Source organism: Girardinichthys multiradiatus, chromosome 21 (genome assembly GCF_021462225.1).
Source record: "Girardinichthys multiradiatus isolate DD_20200921_A chromosome 21, DD_fGirMul_XY1, whole genome shotgun sequence".
NCBI lineage: Eukaryota > Metazoa > Chordata > Actinopteri > Cyprinodontiformes > Goodeidae > Girardinichthys > Girardinichthys multiradiatus.
In genome coordinates, this window is record NC_061813.1 from 19019043 (window position 1) to 19040628 (window position 21586).

The 21586-nt window shown below is 37.1% G+C and overlaps 1 protein-coding gene across 5 annotated transcripts in view; it reads right to left on the bottom strand.

Annotated features, from left to right (window-relative positions):
• Positions 1 to 21586, bottom strand: part of tpk1 (thiamin pyrophosphokinase 1) — a 124265-nt gene that overhangs the window by 75936 nt on the left and 26743 nt on the right. For all 5 annotated transcript variants that reach the window (XM_047348920.1, XM_047348918.1, XM_047348919.1 and 2 more), the window contains one exon: positions 16435 to 16504. In XM_047348920.1, the coding sequence (XP_047204876.1) occupies positions 16435 to 16504 (70 nt within the window). The remainder of the gene's footprint in view (positions 1 to 16434; positions 16505 to 21586) is intronic.

Below are 21586 nucleotides of genomic sequence, written 5' to 3' on the forward strand. Positions count from 1 at the left end.
TGCACTTTTAATATTCTAATGCATATTTTTCATCGCTGCTATCCTGCAGAACATCCTTGTACAGTCAGACGTTTATCTACACTATCTACACATTCACCTGTGTGAATGCCATATTTATTTAGGGCTTCTCATTATCCTTCATAATGGCTGCCCGAGGATACAAAATACAACCAAAGAATCAAAGAAGAATGAAACCAAAGCACACTGTAACACTGTCAAAAAATATGGTGGCAGCATCATGCTGTGGGTATGATTCCTTGCCATTTGAACTGGTCCGTTGCACTAGTGGATGGGAAAATGAAGAAGCACTACCTCCATATTCTTTAAGTTCACCTCAAAAGAAAAGCTAGGTCAGGGATGGCAAACTCCAGGCCTCAAAAACGTCCACAATAAATTAAAGTTTTGCACCAAGTTCTTGTTTTTGCAAAACCAAATAAGTTCTACAGGGGTTGGACAATGAAACTAAAACACCTGGTTTTAGACCACAATAATTTATTAGTATGGTGTAGGGCCTCCTTTTGCGGCGAATACAGCGTCAATTTGTCTTGGGAATGACATATACAAGTCCTGCACAGTGGTCAGAGGGATTTTAAGCCATTCTTCTTGCAGGATAGTGGCCAGGTCACTACGTGATACTGGTGGAGGAAAACGTTTCCTCCAAAACAATATTTAGATCTGGTGACTGTGCAGGCCATGGGAGATGTTCAACTTCACTTTCATGTTCATCAAATCAATCTTTCACCAGTCTAGCTGTGTGTATTGGTGCATTGTCATCCTGATACACGGCACCGCCTTCAGGATACAATGTTTGAACCATTGGATGCACATGGTCCTCAAGAATGGTTCGGTAGTCCTTGGCAGTGGACCCATCTAGCACAAGTATTGGGCCAAGGGAATGCCATGATATGGCAACCCAAACCATCACTGATCCACCCCCATGCTTCACTCTGGGCATGCAACAGTCTGGGTGGTACGCTTCTTTGGGGCTTCTCCACACCGTAACTCTCCCGGATGTGGGGAAAACAGTAAAGGTGGACTCATCAGAGAGCAATACATGTTTCACATTGTCCACAGCCCAAGATTTGCGCTCCTTGCACCATTGAAACCAACGTTTGGCATTGGCATGAGCGACCAAAGGTTTGGCTATAGCAGCCCGGCCGTGTATATTGACCCTGTGGAGCTCCCGACGGACAGTTCTGGTGGAAACAGGAGAGTTGAGGTGCACATTTAATTCTGCCGTGATTTGGGCAGCCGTGGTTTTATGTTTTTTGGATACAATCCGGGTTAGCACCCGAACATCCCTTTCAGACAGCTTCCTCTTGCGTCCACAGTTAATCCTGTTGGATGTGGTTCGTCCTTCTTGGTGGTATGCTGACATTACCCTGGATACCATGGCTCTTGATACATCACAAAGACTTGCTGTCTTGGTCACAGATGCGCCAGCAAGACGTGCACCAACAATTTGTCCTCTTTTGAACTCTGGTATGTCACCCATAATGTTGTGTGCATTTCAATATTTTGAGAAAAACTGTGCTCTTACCCTGCTAATTGAACCTTCACACTCTGCTCTTACTGGTGCAATGTGCAATCAATGAAGACTGGCTTCCAGGCTGGTCCAATTTAGCCATGAAACCTCCCACACTAAAATGACAGGTGTTTCAGTTTCATTGTCCAACCCCTGTACATTGTATAATCATTCCACCAAAATTCAAATACACCATTAAAAGCTCAAAATGTATCGGACATTTATCTCCAAGCATATGTAAACTTCTGATCGGAACTGTATCTCCACATAATTCAAACTGAATGTTGAAAATGGTCTGTTATTTTTTTCAAGCATGATGTGATAAACACTTCATTTGTAAAATCCTTTTCAGTTATGGAAAATTGTGGCTCTGATTGCACCTCCTATCCCCCTTCTTTCCCAATCAAAGGAGAAAAGACAATGAAGGGGTAGATGAAGTACTTTGGATAGCACGATTACAACTCATAACACAAAAACAACCCCAAGCAAGCCATTTGACAAATTTAGCTCTCTGGTTCAATCGAGTTGTTGTGAATTGCATGTACGAAGACAAATTAGAAACTATAACATATTTTGTCTGCTATTGCACAACATTTTTAGTCTAGCAAATAATGTTTTAATATGGTATCATATAACCTTGCTTTCAAAACTCATATCTGTTCCTAACATCTTAGTTAGTGAGAATTGAGGCAGAAAACGAAGGATGGGAACACCTATCTTTTGGCTCCTTCAGAGGGCTCTTAAGAGTTTCTGTAAATGGATGTAAATATACTACACAATGACAGAAAGGGTACGACTTTAAGGTGTGAGAGCAAAAAGAAAGCAGGAGTCAAAAGTTTGCCGAATGAACAGCATCACTGAGTGGGAATTCAAACTTCCTAATGTATTCATATTTTTTTCTGAGTTTCTCAATAAACTGTGTCAACAGAATAGATGCTATTAAAAAGCATTGATTGCTATTGGTTGTTTTCAGTGCAAAGAAGATATATTTGTTAAGACAATCCCTCTAAATTTATACTTAAATGCCAAACAGCCACATCTGTTGGTGGCTTTATGCACATACTTTATGTTACCAAACTATCAAGATGAACTCTCCTGTTCTGGTTCTGCACATGATAGAGATGGGTAACAAAGCTGTATCGTGTCAACTTGAAGGGATCATGTCATAGAAATATGTTTTAGAAATTCTTGTTTTTATGAATGCTTGTGGTGAATACGTATGTCAGTTGTGGCTGCATGTTGAAGCTATCTAGGTAATTATGGTTTGCTTGATTGTAGTGTAAACAGTGTTTGCAAGTGAAAATAGGCCTGTGGTGCTAACGATGTGAAATCCTACATTAGTGGATTCACTCATAATTTTTTGGGTTGCCCTATGTATCCCCCTCTATAATATATCTCCAATCAATATGTTGAATTTGCTTTCACATTTAAACAGGTTTTACAGTCTTGTAGTTGTTTAGGATTGAAACACAGAATCTGAAACTGAAAGAGGTTGTATCATGAAATTTTGATCTTTTGTTTGTCCCTGTGCTGAGAAGCTTTCAGCTTATCTTCCTCAGGAGGGTTCTTAACTTATTACTAAAACTAGGATTACTCTAACTGCTGAGATACTGACCACTTAAGTACCCCACACAACTCCACTTCAAAAGAAACAAAAAACAAAACAGAACTATTTCTGATATTGCACTTCAGGACTCACTGCTACTGTGTACTATAATGTTTGCTTTTACTTCAAGATCCTTAAGTCTACAAGTATAAATATCTGAACACTTAATTAGATGCTGATATTCATGCGAGTTCAAGGTGCTTTATTAAACACTGTAGATAGTAGAAAATTTGGTAAAAACAATTTAGAATGCAGAATGCATATTCCGTTGGGGATTTTTTCTGTTTGGCCCCATCAGTGTTTCATCATAAGGCCAACACTGTTCAGGTTATCGAAGAGATGCTTCTCTACATATAATAACCACACATAGGTAATATTCTTAATACCTCTTATAGTTTAACCTCATATACTATGTTTGTTATGAGCCTCTGTCAATCATAATTTGAGGGTAGAGGGCTATAATTATGATTTTGATTATTTTTAAAAGCAATTTTAACACAGGATATAAAATAAATAAATTTGATCAACACATTATGAAAAAATGTAAGTGCAAACCTTCACAGTAAAAAGGAAACCCCAGATCCCAGTGTTCTTTAAACAACACAATAAAGACATTTGTAGTGTAATAGAGTAAAAGTTCAAGAGACTAATAGTGCTTTGACACAACAGGGTATGTTATCTTTAGTTCTCAATAAGAAGCACTATGGTACAGATGAAAATACCAGTTCTATGTAATACCTCATCTGAAAGACCAACCAAACCAATAAGGTAGAAAGTACTATGGTGAAGTTTCAACACTGGAGCCTGCTGTTTGATCAGTGAGAAGCATCACCTACACATTTTATGCAGTAGAACAAATGCTGACAAACGTGGTTTTTATGAAGTCATTACTTAATAGTTGGCACACATTTTACAACGTAAATCCCACATCTCATTTTTGCAGACAGATCAGAAGTGAGTTTGAACAAGACACAAGATAGTTTATCAACTATAAGTGTAGAATTGGATATATATGTTTCTTTATCTGGGATTTAAATGTTACATTCCCCTGGGTGAGGAGGAGTAGCAATGCTCTTTCAGTCAGATTTATTGATTAATCCAAGGAACATTAATAGCTACTATTCTTTTAAATATCTAACCCTTAGTTTTTCTCATCAAAATAGCAAAGCTCTAAAAGCACTTCTGTTTGTTGTTTTGTATTGTCCACCAGGCCAATCCTCTCAATTTTTAGATCAGTTTTTTCAGACTTCTTATCTTATGCCTCAGCTCCTGGAGGTTTACATGGAAGCTCAGTGGGAACAGAAATTTGAGTGTTGCTGCTTCCAGTTTATGGAATGATCTCCCCTTGCCTGTCAAACACTCTTCTAAAAATGTATTTTTATTCCTTGGCTTTTGGCACAGCCTGTGACTTTTGTTTTTACTTCTGTTTATAATGTTCTTACACATGCAGCTCTTTGTTGCAGCTGTGTTTGTCTTAAGGTGCCTTATAAATAATAAAGTGAGTGAGATTCAGTATTAAATACTAAGGTCTAAACGTAGCCTAAACTTAGTCCTTTATAACCCTGTGTTGTCTGAAATTTTTTAATAACCTTTGAGTTTAATTTAACCGCTGAACCGCTCCACCCCTGAAAGATAATTTTAATAAAGTAGATCTTTATCAGTCAATGCTATAACAAATTTTAAATAATCTATTCCATTTTTAATTTTCTCAGTATCACAGAAAAACACAGCAGAGGGCAGCAATTTAATTTCTACACTTTCACAAATTGATGCTCTTGTTCCTAGTGTTACTTCCTCATTGCGTGTGGCATTAGACAATGTAGGCTCCTTGAAAAAGAACGTAATTATTTATAGGAGGCTCGCTCCCTGGTTTAACTAGCTGGAGAGATATGCACTCTAACATCTAGAGGAGTTCTACTTAATCTGGAAAAATGGTCTGAAAAGACCCTTTGCCAAACTAGAAGTGCGTATTTTTCATCATTTATTGAGGAAAAAAGAAATAATCCTGGTTTTCATTTTAGTACAGTTGCCATAACTCTATTGAGGAATCTATTCCCTTAGCTCTCGTAGTTATGACTTTATGGGCTTCTTTATCAATATTTAAATGAAAACTAAAATCTTACAAATAAAATCATTGGCATCCTTCTTAACACGATTTCTTCGTCCTCAGTAAATAAGTCAGCATTGGAACTGAGTTTTCAAAAATAGTAGCTTTATCTAAACCTTCACCTTGAATGTTAGACCCAATCCCAACTAAATTAATTAAGGAAGTGTTCCCTTTGAATACCACCCCCATTTCAGATATGGTTAATTTATCCTAAGTAAACGGATATGTACCACAGGCATTTAAAGTAACTGTAATTAAACTTTTACGTGAGAAACCTTCTCTCGATCAAGATGACTTAATAAATTACAGAACTATATCTAGTCTTCCATTCTTATCTAAAATTATTGAGAAAATACTGTAGCTCTTAATCAAGTATACACGCATTTACACAGTAATCACCTGTTTGATGAGTTTCAGTCAGGTTTCAGAGCTCATCATAGCACTGAAACAGCTCTTGTGAAAGTCACTAATGATATTCTCCTAGCCTCAGATAATGGACTTGTGTCCGTACTTGTCCTGTTAGATCTCAGTGCTGCATTTAATACAATTGATGACAATATTCTCTTAGAAAGGACAGAACATGTTGTGGGGATCAAAGGAAAAGCACTAGGGTGGTTTAAATATTATTTGTCCAACAAATTCTTGTTTGTTCATGTAAATTATAAATCTTTTTCACACTCCAAGGTTACTTCTGGAGTACCAGAGGGCTCAGTACTTGGACCAATTCTATTTACTATATATGCTTCCATTTGGTAAAATTTTCTGACAGCATTCCCACTGCAACACTGATGATACTGAGCAATATTTATCTATAAATCATGATGAATCTAATCTTTTAGGTAGACTACAAATATGTCTTCTGTATGTATGTATTCTGCTTTCAAATTCAGACAAAAATAATTTGTCATCTTTGGACCCAAGTCTTTCAGAAAAGCAACTCCTTAGTCAGTCATGTAATCTGGTTGGCATTTAATTGGCCTCCAGTAATAAAGTAAAAATCGCTGGTGTTATTTCTGACCAGGTCATGGTATTTAAATCCCATATTAAACATGTTTCTAGGATTTAGTTATTTCACCTCCAGAATATTGCTGAAATTAGATATTTCCTGTCAAAGACTGGTACTGAAAAATCTTTCTCCAGTGGAATCAGATCCCAGTTTTAGTCTGTGAGGCACACACCCTGTCTACTTTTAAGTCCAGGCTGAAAAGTTTTCTTTTTGATAAAGCTTAAAGTTTTCTTTTTGATAAAGCATTTCAACTTTTAATTTTATGCTCTCTCTCTCTGTCTTTTCTCTTCATAGAAGCTACATATTATTTTTATTTTAAAAAAAATTTCCAACGGGCAAAACATAAAGAACAATTTCATATTTACAATGTTAGCCTGAAAATGCTAAAACACTTAAAAGGTAAAACGGTGAGAAAATAACACACATTTACAAACATACAACAAGCAATGTGTTCATTCAACAAAACAATTACATACTTGCGTAGTATGAGGAATTGCTGCAAAGTCAACGACACAATTCAAGCGACTGCCCACTGTCGCTACATGTTCTTCCATGCGGAGTGAATGCTGCAAGTCAATGCCTGCTGGGTTTCTTTAGAAAGAAAACTTTTTAACCAATTTTAATAATAAACTAAACTTGACTGTAATTCTTGATAATTACAATTGATTTAAATGTGTTTTTGACTAAAATAAATAAGCTGAATTGAATTTAAAACTGAATTAATTGTGATTGACCTCTGTGGTGCTCAGTGGGTGTCATCCTCTGTAGAATGGTACTTGAGCCCTTTTTGAATCTTATCCAGTCTAATAACATGCCATTCTTCGAACTTTTAAGTTAAATTGCATTAATATGCCTATTGAATAGTTTTTTACCTCAACTGTGGTGAAAAATGTGTCTCTTATTTCACTGCAGCCTTATCCAACGGGCAATTATAGAAAGCTAATCATGCTCATTTCAAAGAGATACTGTCTTGAAGCAAGATGACCATGTAAAGGAACTGCCCTTATAAAACACAGGAGAAAAAAAACAACTAATTTGGCCTTTAAAATGTGGGTATGCATATGGATGTGTCAGTACACAAATGTGTTTAAATGTCCAGACATGTGTGAAGAAATCCTCTCAAATAATACTGTAAAAAGGTATTTATTCCAATATCTATTTGATACTACTTATGTCTACCTAAAGCAAACATTTTACAATTCAGCAAGCAGCTGAACTTCATACTTCAGCCATCCCCATACAATCATTATAGATTCCTGATTATTGCGTAAACAAAAAAAGTATATTTGTTATTCAGCTGATCAGATGAATGACAAATATACGCCAATGACAAACCAACAGAGTCAGAGTTTCTTTTTCCAGCTCTATGTCTTATGAATTAAGAAGCTTTAAGCTTGACAAGTTCATTTGCTAAGGCTGCCAGTATTATCTGCTCCAAACCCTGATATGTACACAATAATATGCTGACACAACTGTGTATCTTCCCCACATACTTACGCTTAGTCAAACACTGGCACAATCACATTCGCATATGCTTGCATATCCGTCAAACTGTACACATATGCTAACAGTTGGAATTGCTATAAACTCTGCTTGTGAACAATTACCTCCGATGACATTCAGAAAGATCTCCCTCATGCTCATCTGTCTCTTGACTTATATCCTCAGAAGATTAGATAAAATGCACAAGTTAAACAAAATTCTATTTTCATTTAAATCTGGAATGACACTCAGTGACATTTACTGGAGAGATTAAGAATATCAGTTCTAATAAAAAAGTTATGAGCTTCAATAAAAAGCTAATTTAACTCAAGCTTAGTACATGCAGTTGGCTTTACATTTTGTCACAGTAGGTTGGCTTAAAAAGTAAAACTAACTTCAGTAATTCTTTAAACAAAGGTAAATGGCAAACATTACAATTATTAAAATAGTTTTAAATCAGCAATGTAGCCTCAAAGAGGGGCCAATCACAAGCCTGGATAATTGCTGAGGGTTGTGTCAGGAAGGGCATCCGACCTAAAACCTTTACCATATCTGTCATGCAAATGAACAACATGATCTCCATACCCCATCAGTCAATGCCTGGGTTAACACTGGTGACATAGGGTACTGGTGGAAATTGGACTTCTCATGGTTAGCAAAGCAGAAGATGGGAAAAGAGGACAGAGACATGTCCATAGGCAAAGGAGAATAGGGAATACAATGGTCTAGGACTGAAAGTAGGGACTTTGAATGTTGGGACTATTACAGGAAAAGCTAGAGAGTTGGTTGGCATGATGTAGAGGAGGAAGGTGGAAATACAATGTGTTGAGGAGACCAGGTGGAAAGGTAGCAAGGCTAGAAGCTTCAAGGGTTCAAGCTGTTCTACCACGGTTTGGATGGAAAGAGAAATGGTCGAGGACTTATCTTGAAGGCTGAGTTTGTCAGGAATGTTCTGGAAGTGAAAAGAGTGTGAGATAGGATGATGAGCCTGAAGCTGGAAATTGAAGATGTGATGTTCAATGTTGTTAGTGGTTATACCCCTCAGGTAGGATGTGAGAGAAGAAAGAGAAATTCTGGAGCCAGTTAGATGAAGTGATCCAGAATACCCTCAGAGGCGAAAGAGTGGTGATTGGTACAAATATCAATGGACATGTTGGAGCAGAGAACAGAGGTGATGAGGGAGTGATGGGCAGGTTTGGTATCCAAAATGACAGATGGTAGTAGATTTTGCAAGGTGGATGGAAATGGCTGTAGTGGCTACTTTCTTTCAGAAGAGGCAGGAACACAGGTTGACTTACAAGGAACTCAGTATGGTATGTCGTCTGGAAGGAAAGTTGATAAGGAGACTTGGTGGTGGATTGAGGAAGTACAGGAGTGTGTACGGAGAAAGAGATCAGTTAAGAAGATGTGGGACAATGACGAGCAGCAGTATTGTTTCATTTCAACATAGAGAAGTACAGAGGTCAGAGGGAGATGCATAGTGTTTTTGTAGATCTCAGAAAAGCATATGGCAGGTTGCCAAGAGACAAAACTGTGGTATTGTATGAGGAAGTGTAGCATAGCAGAGAAATATGTTAGAGCGGTGCAGGACATGTATGAGACCTGTAAGATAGTGGTGAGGTGTGCTGTAGGTGGGACACAGGAGTTCAAGGTGGAAGTGGGACTGAATCAAGTATCGGCCTCTTCTTGTTTGCTGTCGGGATGGACAGGTTGACAGATGAGGTTAAAGTGTAATCTCTGTAGACTATAAGTTTGCATTTGACATTGTGATCTGTGGTGAGAGCAGGGGACAGGTAGAGGACTATCTCCAGAGATGGAGATTTGCCCAGGAAAGAATGAATGTTAGTTGTAGCAAGACAGAATACATGTGTGTGAATGAGAGGGAATCAAGTGGAGCTGTGAGATTACAGGGCACAGAGATAAAGAAGGTGAAGGATTTCAAGTACTTAGGGTCAAAGGTCCAGAGCATCGGTGAGTGTGGAAGGGCGGTGAATAAAAATGTGTCCAAGCAGTTTGGAATAGGTGGAGAAAGTATCAGGTGTGTTGTATGATAAAAGAGTATCAGATAAAATGAACAGAAATGTGTACAAGACATTGGTGAGACCAGCAATGTTGTATGGTTTAGAGACAGAGGCACTGAGGAAAAGACAGGAGGTAGAGCTGGAGGTATCAGAGATAAAGATGTTGAGGTTCTCTTTGGTAGTGACAAGGATGGTTAAGATTACAAATTACTACGTCAAAGGAACAGCTCATGTTAGATGTTTCGAAGATAAAAGTTAGAGAGGGCAAACTGAGATGGTTTGGACATGCAAAGAGGTGGGAAGGTGAGTACATCAGTATAAGGATGCTGAGGCTGGAACTGCCAGACAGGATGCCTAGAGGAAGACCAAATAGGAGATTTATGGCTGGAGTGGAAGTTAGTAGCGATGGTACAACAGCACCTCCTGCAGCTCAAGTCAAGCTGCCTGATTTTTGGAAGCACGACCCAGACCCATGATTCCAGTACATCGAGGGTCAGTTTCAATTCCCATCGCAGTAGACAACACTATTACCACTTCATTGCTGCACTAGACCGCTCTACCACATGGTGTGTTTGAAGGGACCCACCGGCATCTAACAAATTTGACCTCTTAAGCAACAACTCCTTTATTTATTCTAGCCGTCTTTTCGAGGAGCGAGCAGAGCAACTTCTGTCTGTAATGAACTTCGGAGACAGTAAACCTACAGAGCTAATGGAGAACATGCTAATGCTTCTTGGCTTGAGTGATGCTTTTTATTTTTGTTAAACTTTTCCTGCCTCAGATTGCACCTCCGGTGTGAACAGCCCTGGCCTCGGTACCCCATCCTGCACATCCAAGACTTCTTTGTCCTATCAGCCACTGATTTCCTTGGCCACCATGTTCCTCCACAGGGAGTAGTTTCCTTGCTGGGCAAGGTTGAAGCAATCACTGCTTTCCCATGCCCTCATACCACCAAGTTGCTGCAACAGTTAGGTAGTGATGAGGTATGTTTTCTGAACATGGTTTTGCTGTTTTGTTCAAATGTTCTGAAGTAAGAATCTGAAATTACACTCTTGCCAGTTGTCTAATTTTTTTAACCAAATTTCCCACTGTAAAATATGCCTCTGAGTTTGCACTGCTCTGTGGAACTCCCCTCTCTGATGTTTAGGGACTTATATACTATCATACTTTAATGGAAAAATAAACAACTTGAAGAAAAATGAGTATATCCTCAAGAACAGAACTGTCTGAATACCTTAAGGTTAAAAAAAAACTACACCTTGAAATTGAAGAATGCAAAACTGTCAACAGGAAAACCACTAATCCATCATCTCTAATGCAAAATGCGAGTATGGTTTATACCTATATAAACTGAGCCAGTCTGCTCAAATAAAAAGTGGGGTGCAGCCTTTATCTGTTTCAAAAATATCCCATATTTCTTTAACCGCACTATAATGTGAAGTGGAATCACTGTCACTTGACTCATCGTGAAAGCAGAAAGCCTTAGCCTAAAGCACACCCTCCACTCTACATCCCTAATGTCTACCATTAAGGTTGTTTTGACAGAAAATTACGTAGCACCTTTCTTTTAACAGTGGGATGCTGTCCACCCACTCCGTTCTTGTGACAGCAGAAGGGTCTGTGGAGGTTGAGCAAGAATTTTCATTATTCTCGTTTTTTGTTCCTGTTTGAATATCCACGAAGAGGCAAAGATGGACTGAAATACACACTTATTCACACTCCACTAAGGCCATTACTTTGTTCCCAAAAGACATGACATTAGCTTTTTATTTTAAAGAAAGCTTAAAAAATCAAAAGCAGCACATTTCAGTTATTTGAAGGTAAAATATCTTTACTACAATATCCATAACGACAAGGATACATTTCTAAACAAATATCTTCTCCTCATATTGATAATTGACAGAACACATATAGTACAGCATATTTCATAGCCTTCTTTTTTCAGGTTGGGAATTAAAGGTTTAGTTTATAGGATAAAGTGAGATCAAACTGCAAATTTCAGCCAATGCAACACAACAAACTTATATGAATTACAATGCTGGTGAGAAAAAACTAAAGGAGTACATAATTGCTGCTTAACTAGACTAGGTACACAGGCTAACTACATCAGCGCTCTATTTGATGGTGTGTTAGAAATTTATCTAATCTTTTAGTTCTGTGATTCTAAAGCATTGTTGCAAATACTAGAAAAGCATTTCTAAACAGAATACCTAAATTTTGAAAGAATTAACACCAACCAAAAAGCAGTTTTCTAATGATGATAAACTAAGTAAATCATTACACTACATACAGTACAGAGTGTATAGCTACACCTCTGCTTATACAAACATTGAAGACAGAGTTAGATTTGAGATGTTCAAAACTCAGCTGTTTGTGGTTTGTCCCTACCCAGGGTAGCTTTACCTGTTTCACAGAAACACCGTGTGTCTTTTTTTTCTCCACAGAGAGAAAAAAATAACATAATTGGACGGCTGTAACAAAGGAATGGTCTGAGTACAGAAAAAGTTACAATTTTGTTGATTTATTGCTGTGCTCAATACAAGGTTTATAGCAGGCATTACAAATGTCAGTGATAAACAAATTATTGAGTATGAAGGGAGATAACTGTCTTCGTTGATATCTGAGAAAATATATTTTTTAAATCTTCCAAAAGCAAAAGCAATAAGAAAAGACAAAGCAAAGAAAATAAAAAATGTAAAGGTCTACGATGGTCAAACAGAATTTGATGCTCTAAGAGGTTTCACCCTTCCACATGCAAGTTGCAGAAAAATACAAAGAGTTCTTCTGGAAAAAACTAAATATAGGACTGTTAGAGATATTTTATTTGCCACACATCTATATCCAATAGTCTTGGTTAACACCATCTCTCTCATATTGCTGGGCCAGCCATTGGATGAAATGACCACTGAACTACACACAGACTGTGTGGCTCAGGCGTGTTTCCCGACAGAAAACTCTGAATCCCATAGGGCACAGCACTAACCCATTTTCCAAAAAAGCTCCGACAAAAGAAGAGTCACAGCTGGAATGCCCGTGACATGATAGATCTACAAAACTCTGGCACCCAGCCCTGTTTGCTCTCTTTACTCTGTTAGAGCAAAAATGTAGCTCTAAAAAAGCAGCACAAGGGGAGACACACGCATGAGTTTCTGAATGTCCTGATATAGCAAGCTGAGTAAGGACTTACATCCAGGATCCAAAGTTGAGTAGGGTCTAATGTTTGTGTATCCGTTGATCGCATTACAGTCAAAAATACAAAAAATCGGAGCCAGAGATTTCCCCTGAGAGACGGTGTCAACATTTCCCCTCCACTGAAAGAAGAACGCAGAGGAACTGCAGCATCTTAAAAGGACTAATTACTTAACAATAAAAATCAATTATCCAAAAAAATAATTGATTTCTAATTCAGCAAATAATACTTTTAAATAGATTATTATAATATTATTATTTCAATAAAAATAAAATGTTATTTACCCGTCTGATTTGAATTGTGAACTGGTTGTGTGTACACACACAAATTGCTGTTCTTAATTTGTTTTAAAACTAGAAAAGCGGAAAGAGACGGAAAAGTTGTTTGTCTAAAATGAAATATTCAAACTTTGTTATTGAATTTGTTTAATTATCAATAGATGCTAAAACCCCAAAAATTATTATTTCATAACAATATTTAAAGACCTCTTAGAAAAGTTAGCTATTATTTCTACTTTTCCGTTAATGTTATCCAGGTGGTCTAAGCAGAGACCTTCCAAACGTGTTCACGTCAATTATGTAACATATGTACTTTCTACCACGATGTAATAATACTGCTTTGAGAAAACCCTGCAAAAGTATTCTCCATGAGCTCACCAACCGGCTTAGCAACACTGGCATCTACAGATTGACTTTGGCTTTTGGGCATCATCTCAAGGATTTGAAGTTCCTAATTCCTTGAATAGGCAATCTTGTACTAATTATCCTAAATCAGAAGTTTTGAAAAATAATTACAATAGGATCAAATTAAATGGAATATGGCCATGGCTGTAATTATGTATGAATGTAATGGATTTAAAATTTAAACTTGTTTCTATAAACTGTTTAGAGATTCCATTTGTAATGATTAAGCAGTTTATTAAATGAACAGAGCTGAACTAAATTGAGGACATTAAGCAAAAAGATAATTTATGTCTACTTAGATTTGGGCAAAGAATAATTTTTAAAGACTCAAAGATTTTGTCAAACAAGCAGCTAGTCTGGACACGGTTTACCTTTAAAACAAAAAACAAATCTCTGCAGCACAGGAAAGTTTAAGAACATCAATTATTCCATTTTTCAGAGAACTTAAACACTGCATTAAATTACAAATCAAATGTGCAAAATGTTTATTTTTGCTGTGTATCTTTTGAAAATGTATGACCTGAAACGGTTTTCAGCCGTGTTAAAAATAAAATACTGCATTGTTATTTGCTTGTTTCGGAGATATGAAGATGACAAATTAGAGAAACATATATATAATAAAACTAAATAAAAGTAAGTTAGTACAAGCTGTCTGTTTTCTGCATTATGCATGAAAAGGTGCATTTCCTAGGAAGGTATTCAGAAAAATATATATATAAATGGTCCTTCAGGTAATTACAGTGGACCTTTCTTTAAGATTAGCACAAAGCACAAAATTATTTCTGACAACAGCACAGATTTGCAACCCTAATAACCTTAAATTATTCTTGATTGAGAGGCACAAAGTGCACAGTAGTGTTGTGGTTTCTTCGCTTTACAGCATGAAAGATTTTGATTCAAATCTTGGCTGAAGCCTTTTGTGAGTTTTTTAAGTGGACGTGGCAAGTTCTCCCCAAGCATGTGATGACCTTCTCTGGCTAAAGTGGCTTCCTTCTACAATCCAAAACCCTGAATGTTATATTTATAGGTGATTTTAATTTTAAGAATGGTAGGGTTTTTTCCAACTGCACAAATTGCCCAGTAAGTACCTATGGATAGACCTATTTCCCAGTTGTACCTTGTGGGACCTGTGGGTTCTTATTGTGTATACTTCTGCCAGGTGAATTACAGGATATATGACAGGTTGCTGCTCCTGTTCTTCTGAAACTTTGGTTCGATTGATTACTTGCTTACTTATACTCTTTACCATAGTATCGTAAAGTTAGTTTAAATTTATCTTTTCAACTTGATGCTTAATCTACACAAACCGACCCATAATCATGATGCCACCTTTCCCTTTGTTTCCAACTCCCTCACTTTTCAGGACAGATGCTATTAGTTTTGGAATTAGTGTAAATAGGGAACTACAAAGGCAGCACGACTGTGCAAATTACTGATAGAGCTCAAGCTGGAGGGTCAGAGGATGAATCTGCTGTGTCACTGAAACACAGGTAGTTATGTGGGAAATGCTACTGCAATCTTAAACCACACCAGCACTGTCTATTGGACAGGGAGATGGCTTCGTCAAAATTTGAACTAGTCTAAAATAAAAATATGCTAATTGTTATTCACAAAAAACACAATCCCACTATCTTATTGTGTGACTAAAAATTAAAATGACTAAAAATTTTAGTTTTTGGTTAAGCTTTGGTTGTCATAATTAACCATTTGTTGTAATAAACCATTGCAATCATCTTAACATGAGTAATTTTCTACCACAAACTACTAAAATAGAGTTGTCATTTAAAACAACTGGCTGTGATCCCCAACTGAAAAAGCCATTTATCCCTTTTATAATACGTAATTATAATTTCTGAGAACACAATTATTATACAAAGCAATTGTCTGATGGCACTGTTTTTGTATTAAATTGCTGAGGAAAAGTTGTGAATACAAGTTAAAGCTATAATTTTATCATGTTACATTTTTGGCCTTTGACACTTTTTGTTGAGATGCTCAAATACTGACTACATTGTTAACTTGTATACTTATATAACTTTACCTTCCTAAATATTGGTTAACATGTTTAATATAGAAAATGAAAATAAATTGGATAATAACATATTTATTATAAAAGCACACCTAGAAATATTTAGATAATAAAATATTTTACCAAGAACATTACCAGAGCTATGAATTTACATTGTAACTTCAAGGATGACATAATTTTGTTTAGTAAAAAAATAATAATAATAAAAAATAAGATAATGGGACTAAATAATGTCCTCACCTCCAATGTCAACAGTTTCAAGTGGTTGTTACAGTGGTAGAATTGCAAGGACACGCACACAGAGATATAAACACAGACACATCTAACATCCCATTCGCACCCTGATGAAAAGCACACACACTCCATGCTCACACTCTGGGTGTTAATGTGAAAGTCTCGACACTTCAGGGACCCAGTGATCCCCAGATCCATCTCTGTCCTGACAGCAGCCCTCCATTAGCTGCAAAAAAAAAAAAACGCTGCTGCAAATTGCCAACCTGTGCTGCTTTATCAGAAACACACCCTGCACTCATGCACAAACAGGGTACATTTATTCACCTGGAGCACAGAAATCCATTAAATAATCAAAGACGCGCAGTCAGATAAAGGTTTTAGGTGTACAGTGTGGTGCGGAAGCTGCTACTGTTGAGGTTTTAAGACAGAAAAAGTGAACAGCTCCTCTGTTTACTGGCTGTTTACCAAAACACACAATTACTGCACAAACTTAGGCATGTAAGTCAAAGCACTAATTAACTTATTCAAATGTGAAGCTAAGGCTAACTCACTTGTCTCGATCTCCAGCGGTGATGTTGTAAAGTTGATTGGCAGCTCCATCAGCACATGCCCTCAAGAGAGCTGAAGAAAAAAAAAAAAACAGACACGCATTCAGTGTGTGAGCTTGCGTGACTGTAACCTTCAGTGTAATTAGTGTTAAAATATACAAAAGTTTTCTTAAATATGACAAAGGTAACAAAAACATTCTCTGTCATTCCAATACACTCTTTTTCACCTTAGGTGGCCTTTGAGTGAGTGTGCTCCCAAGATATATGGATTCTTGAGCCAATATAGATATTTCTGTCTACAGTACTTATAAGACTTAGGTAAATTATTTAATTCCTAAATTTAATTTAATTGTAAAAATCCTATGAGGTCTTGAAATTAAATAAATATCAAACATCCCTTTTTTTGTATCGACTCCACTCGGCTCGCTCTGCGAGCGTTTTCATTATGGTTTTTTCCATACTGGTATCTAGTTTTTTGGTCCCTGCTCCTGCGCAGGTAAGAAAGGGACTGAGTAGTGACCACATGTGACGTGAACAGACTGCTGTTCACTGGTTGGCCATGGGACGAGGAGAAAAGAGACAGTTTTTGCTGAGGTAGTGCAGCGAAAAGTGAATACAACTCAAGAGAGACTATAATAACATCAAGGACCACATTTGCCACAAAGAAAAGGAAAAGGACACCATGGAAGCTTTCAAAATTACATGCAGGCGGAGCGCTGTATTTAATAACATCCTAAACCAGTTGATCACACATAAAATCAGCTGTTTAGACACACAAATATTTCCCCGAAAACACACAAAGCAACACCGCCACGAAACAGCATATTTAGTTTGGAAATTTATTGACGGTCCTTAAGCGAATCACCGTCTGCAGGAGGAGGGAGCAGACAGAGAGCAGATGCTCCTAATCAGACTGGCTGCGTCGGATCAAACGGAAGGAAGATTAATCCACAGAGCACAAAATCCAACATAAAGCTAACTTCATCGTGCTCACAAGTCCGTGGGTTTGCGCTTTGATGTCTTTGTCTTCATTATTGCCATGGCTGAGACAAAAGCCTCCTCATAAAGCCCAAAATTGTAACTTCTTCAAGCAAACTTTGGAGCTTCACCAGTCTAGACAGCAACGTTTCTCCTCTTTGCATCTCCTGCCACACCTCCTTTCACATCAGAACCCCTAAACCTTATTATAAAGTTCTGGGCTGGGCTGTGGTCCAGATATCCCAGTGGATCATTTTATACATAAAAAAACATATTTAAGACATTCTTGCATGTACAATAACACAAACATTATTATTATTTAGTTTATTTATGGTTTTATTTTCTATTTAATTATTTGTTTTTTTATCATTTCACACAGATTACTTTAACGTGACAATGTCACAGAGTAACGTCAATAGCAGCACTGCGCACCACACTGATGGCTGGAGGCGAAGCTTCAGCCACCAAAGCTCCAGTCATCTGAGTGTCTGTGGAAACACAACTGGTACTGTACCGAGTAGAGTGAAACTGAGTGGAGCCAAGCAAAGCTGCCCAAAACGAGCCAGTGGAAAAGAGGCAATACACTAACCCTCACCAGTAAACCTAGCATGCATGTCTGTGACAGGATGCCATAGTACCTGGAGAAAATCCATGAATGCACACAGAGAACACACAAAGTTCTCCATGGTATAAACCAACAGTGTAAAGCGCCCATTATACCCTGCAGCCCTTTGATGATCTACAACCTTTCAGCCTCAATAGAAGCCAGCCTTTAAAGGAAAAATGCCATTTGTACAGCCCATTAAGTACTAAAAAATAAAACGTTGCCATCAGACAGAATTCAAAAGGCTTATTAGAGCAGTATGAACGCTTCAATGTTGTTTCAGTTTATTCAATATAGGACAAATTGAAAATGCATCAAGCTATCACTAAAGTAATAACATAGCAATTAAATATTTGTACTGGCATGAACTATAAGCAAAAATAATAAAAACAGTATCTAGATGCTGGATGATAACAAATGAGTCTATCGCTGGAATTGAAATTTACCTGAATAACAGATTACCACTAGAGGTTGGCACGTCTTTGTAAGCAAAACGTCTAACAGATTCCTGGTGTAGCACATTCAGCTGTACGTTAACACAGTGGAGAGGAGTGAAGACATCAGCAATCATCTCAAAGTAGCAATTTCTGTCAGCCATTAATCTGAAAAGAGTCACTAGGCTGTTTCCAGACACTTTAGTCTATAACTACACCAAGAATATATTGAACGGGGAAATAATTGAAGACTGTTTCCAGTTTTCACTGGAGTGAACCTACAAGAAAGTTAATCCTGTGGTTAGACAGTGTGATGATCAGAGAAATTCAAAAAAGCGACAAAAACAAACTGAGTCGGACTCCGCAGGCATTAAATGACTAAATGTTAATGTTTATAAAAACAAGCTTAAAAAACTAAATGTACAGTTTTCTTGAAAGGGTTGATTAGGTAAAGCATCTCTCTAAATCAAAAACTCCAATGAGGGTGTTGTGTATTTTTTTCTTCTTCTTTTAAACAGTTGCATCAGCACCAACTGCTATATTTGCAGCAATCTTTACAGCAGAAGACAACAGTTGATATGTCAGGTCACTGTTCACAGTACCATGTGTGGTTCAAACCAAGTAAAAGTATATTGACTCAAACAGCTAATACAAACTGTCAAGCACAGATGTGGTGGGCCCATGATTTGCGTTACCTTTGCAGCCTTGTAGTGAAAATTCAGTAAACTATGATCTCCTTTGTGCACCATTATATACTTAATCAAAATATGAGACCGAATGTACAACAGGTAAACTGTATCTAAATAGCAATATGCAACATGACAGTTAACCCTAGCATAGCAGTAAATTAGAATAGGCACTGAAACCCTAACTTAAGAGAGCTGTGCATAAACAAAGAGCTGCAACGGTTAATGCAATGCACACAAATAATAGTGTGAGGGAAGTTCCTCCCTGATAAGACAAGTTAAACAAAACACAGACATCTTAATTTGCTGCTATGAAAGATAGTTCTACAAGTTATTAATCATGATATGCAATGGATTGTTTTATACAATGCATTAGGATTTCAATAGAGGTTTTGCCAACTAAAATATGACGTAAGATGCAAGTTGCAAGGATTTTTTTATGAGCTATTAAGGACCAAAGCGGTTTGTTAACATTACTTTTTCTTGCATTTTTTTCTGATGCGTTAAGACATAGATGCAAAATGTAGTTAACTCACTGAATTTATATGACATGATATGTATAATTAAGGAAATACATACTACCTGCCATTGGATTTATCTATTTATTTAATGTGACAGAGATGTGCCATTCATGAGAAAAATTCTTCATTAATAATCAAAGAACTCACTTTTAAAATATGTATGCTGTTCTTTGGCACGACATTGCAAGGCGGGTCAACATTTTGTCCCACGCCTAATTCATTACTGGATGCTTTCACTCATTTAAAAGGTTTCTTTTCAAACTCTGCTTGTGGCTTTTGAATTAATGTATCTAATAAATGAATGGCATAGCAATGGGCAAATTAAATGACACTCTCTTGAAAGCCAACATCAGAAATGATAATTTTGTTAGATGAATAAAAAAAACATTATATTCAGTATATGTATTGGGTTTAAATAAGGCTCAAATTAGTTAAAGTGCAATTGTTGCAAAATGATTAAAACCAGTCCAAGCAGACAGTTATTTGCAAGTCCTGAAATGTTATTCATGATGCACTAAATTAGATGCAAACTATTTGCAAATGCACGCTTTTCATGGCTTCTGTTCCTCTCAGATTGAGCAGAAAGCCTATTTTCTAAGGCCCCCTTTCTGTTTGGGGCGGCTGTTGCGCACACTAGGGGAAACTTCAAAGAATCAGATGATGTTTTCCGCCTGCACCTTGTTCAAAATTAAGTTACGAAGGCACCAAAGAGACAGGCACCACTTGTATGTTTGTTCCATTTTTGCCAGTTGGGTCCATCCCAAAGCCCTCCCTAGACCTAATATAACTCTGCCATCTTCACATATACATGTTCAGATACATGTGATTCTAGTTTTAAATGTATTCCTAACTTTATGTTTCAAAACCTGCATTCGCTGAATGCAATCTGAGGTGCTAATTAAGTCATCTCAAGCAAGCATATTTATTTATCAAAACAAGACAAGGAAGATGCTTCCCGGTGATAAGGAACAACACACTTTAAGAAGAATATATTTTGTTTTCTGAGCTGAATACATTATACACAAAGGTAATCCAATTACCCACAGAGTGCTCTTATAACAACAAATAAGAAGGTGCAGACAAAAACTTGGACTTAATGCTAAACGTTATAGCTAATTACTCCTTAACATCTGTTAGGCATGTAATATTTCAGTCTGAGTCATACCAACAAAATGTAACCCAGTATTCCTGAACATACATTTAGGTTCTGCTAGTAGGTTTAATGGGGAGAATAACAAGTCAAGCTATAAACTTTAACAAAGACTTATAGCCAAGATAATGCCGTTATTCCCAACCACTCCCCGGTGTCTACATTTTACATCAAGCAATGATTGGAATGTATGTAAATAAGTCATTATCTCATACAGAGGGCAAAGGCTGAAAAAACATTTCAGATGACAACTTCTCAAGAAAACAGAAAACTTTTCCTTAAAGCTCGATGACAGAGCACAAAGTTATCCCCCATAAGTTGTTTATAAGATTTTGCATATGCACACACACACCAGACAGGCAACAAAAGAGAGAGTTTAGAGGGTGCAGTCATGCACACACACACACACACACACACACACACACACACACATACACACACACATCCTAAACCTTTAAGATTGTTCAGATTTAAGGTCCTAGAACGTAGTGTTTTTAAGCTGTTTGTTGCAGTATAATGACTATATCTTTACAGATAAAATCAAAACCCAATACATTCTGTGACTCTGACCTTAAAAAAATGTATTAAAGTTAGTAAAACTCTATAAAAAAAGAAAAAAGAAAAAAGAAAAATTAAATGCTCTAACAAGTGTTGAAGTGTCTTGATTTCCATCATGACTGTAGGTTCATCTGAGTTACAACAGCTGGAGTCTCGAGAACCTGCATATTATAATAATCAGGTTCATCAGCTTTAAATGTTTTTGTTACAAATTAGTTTGCATG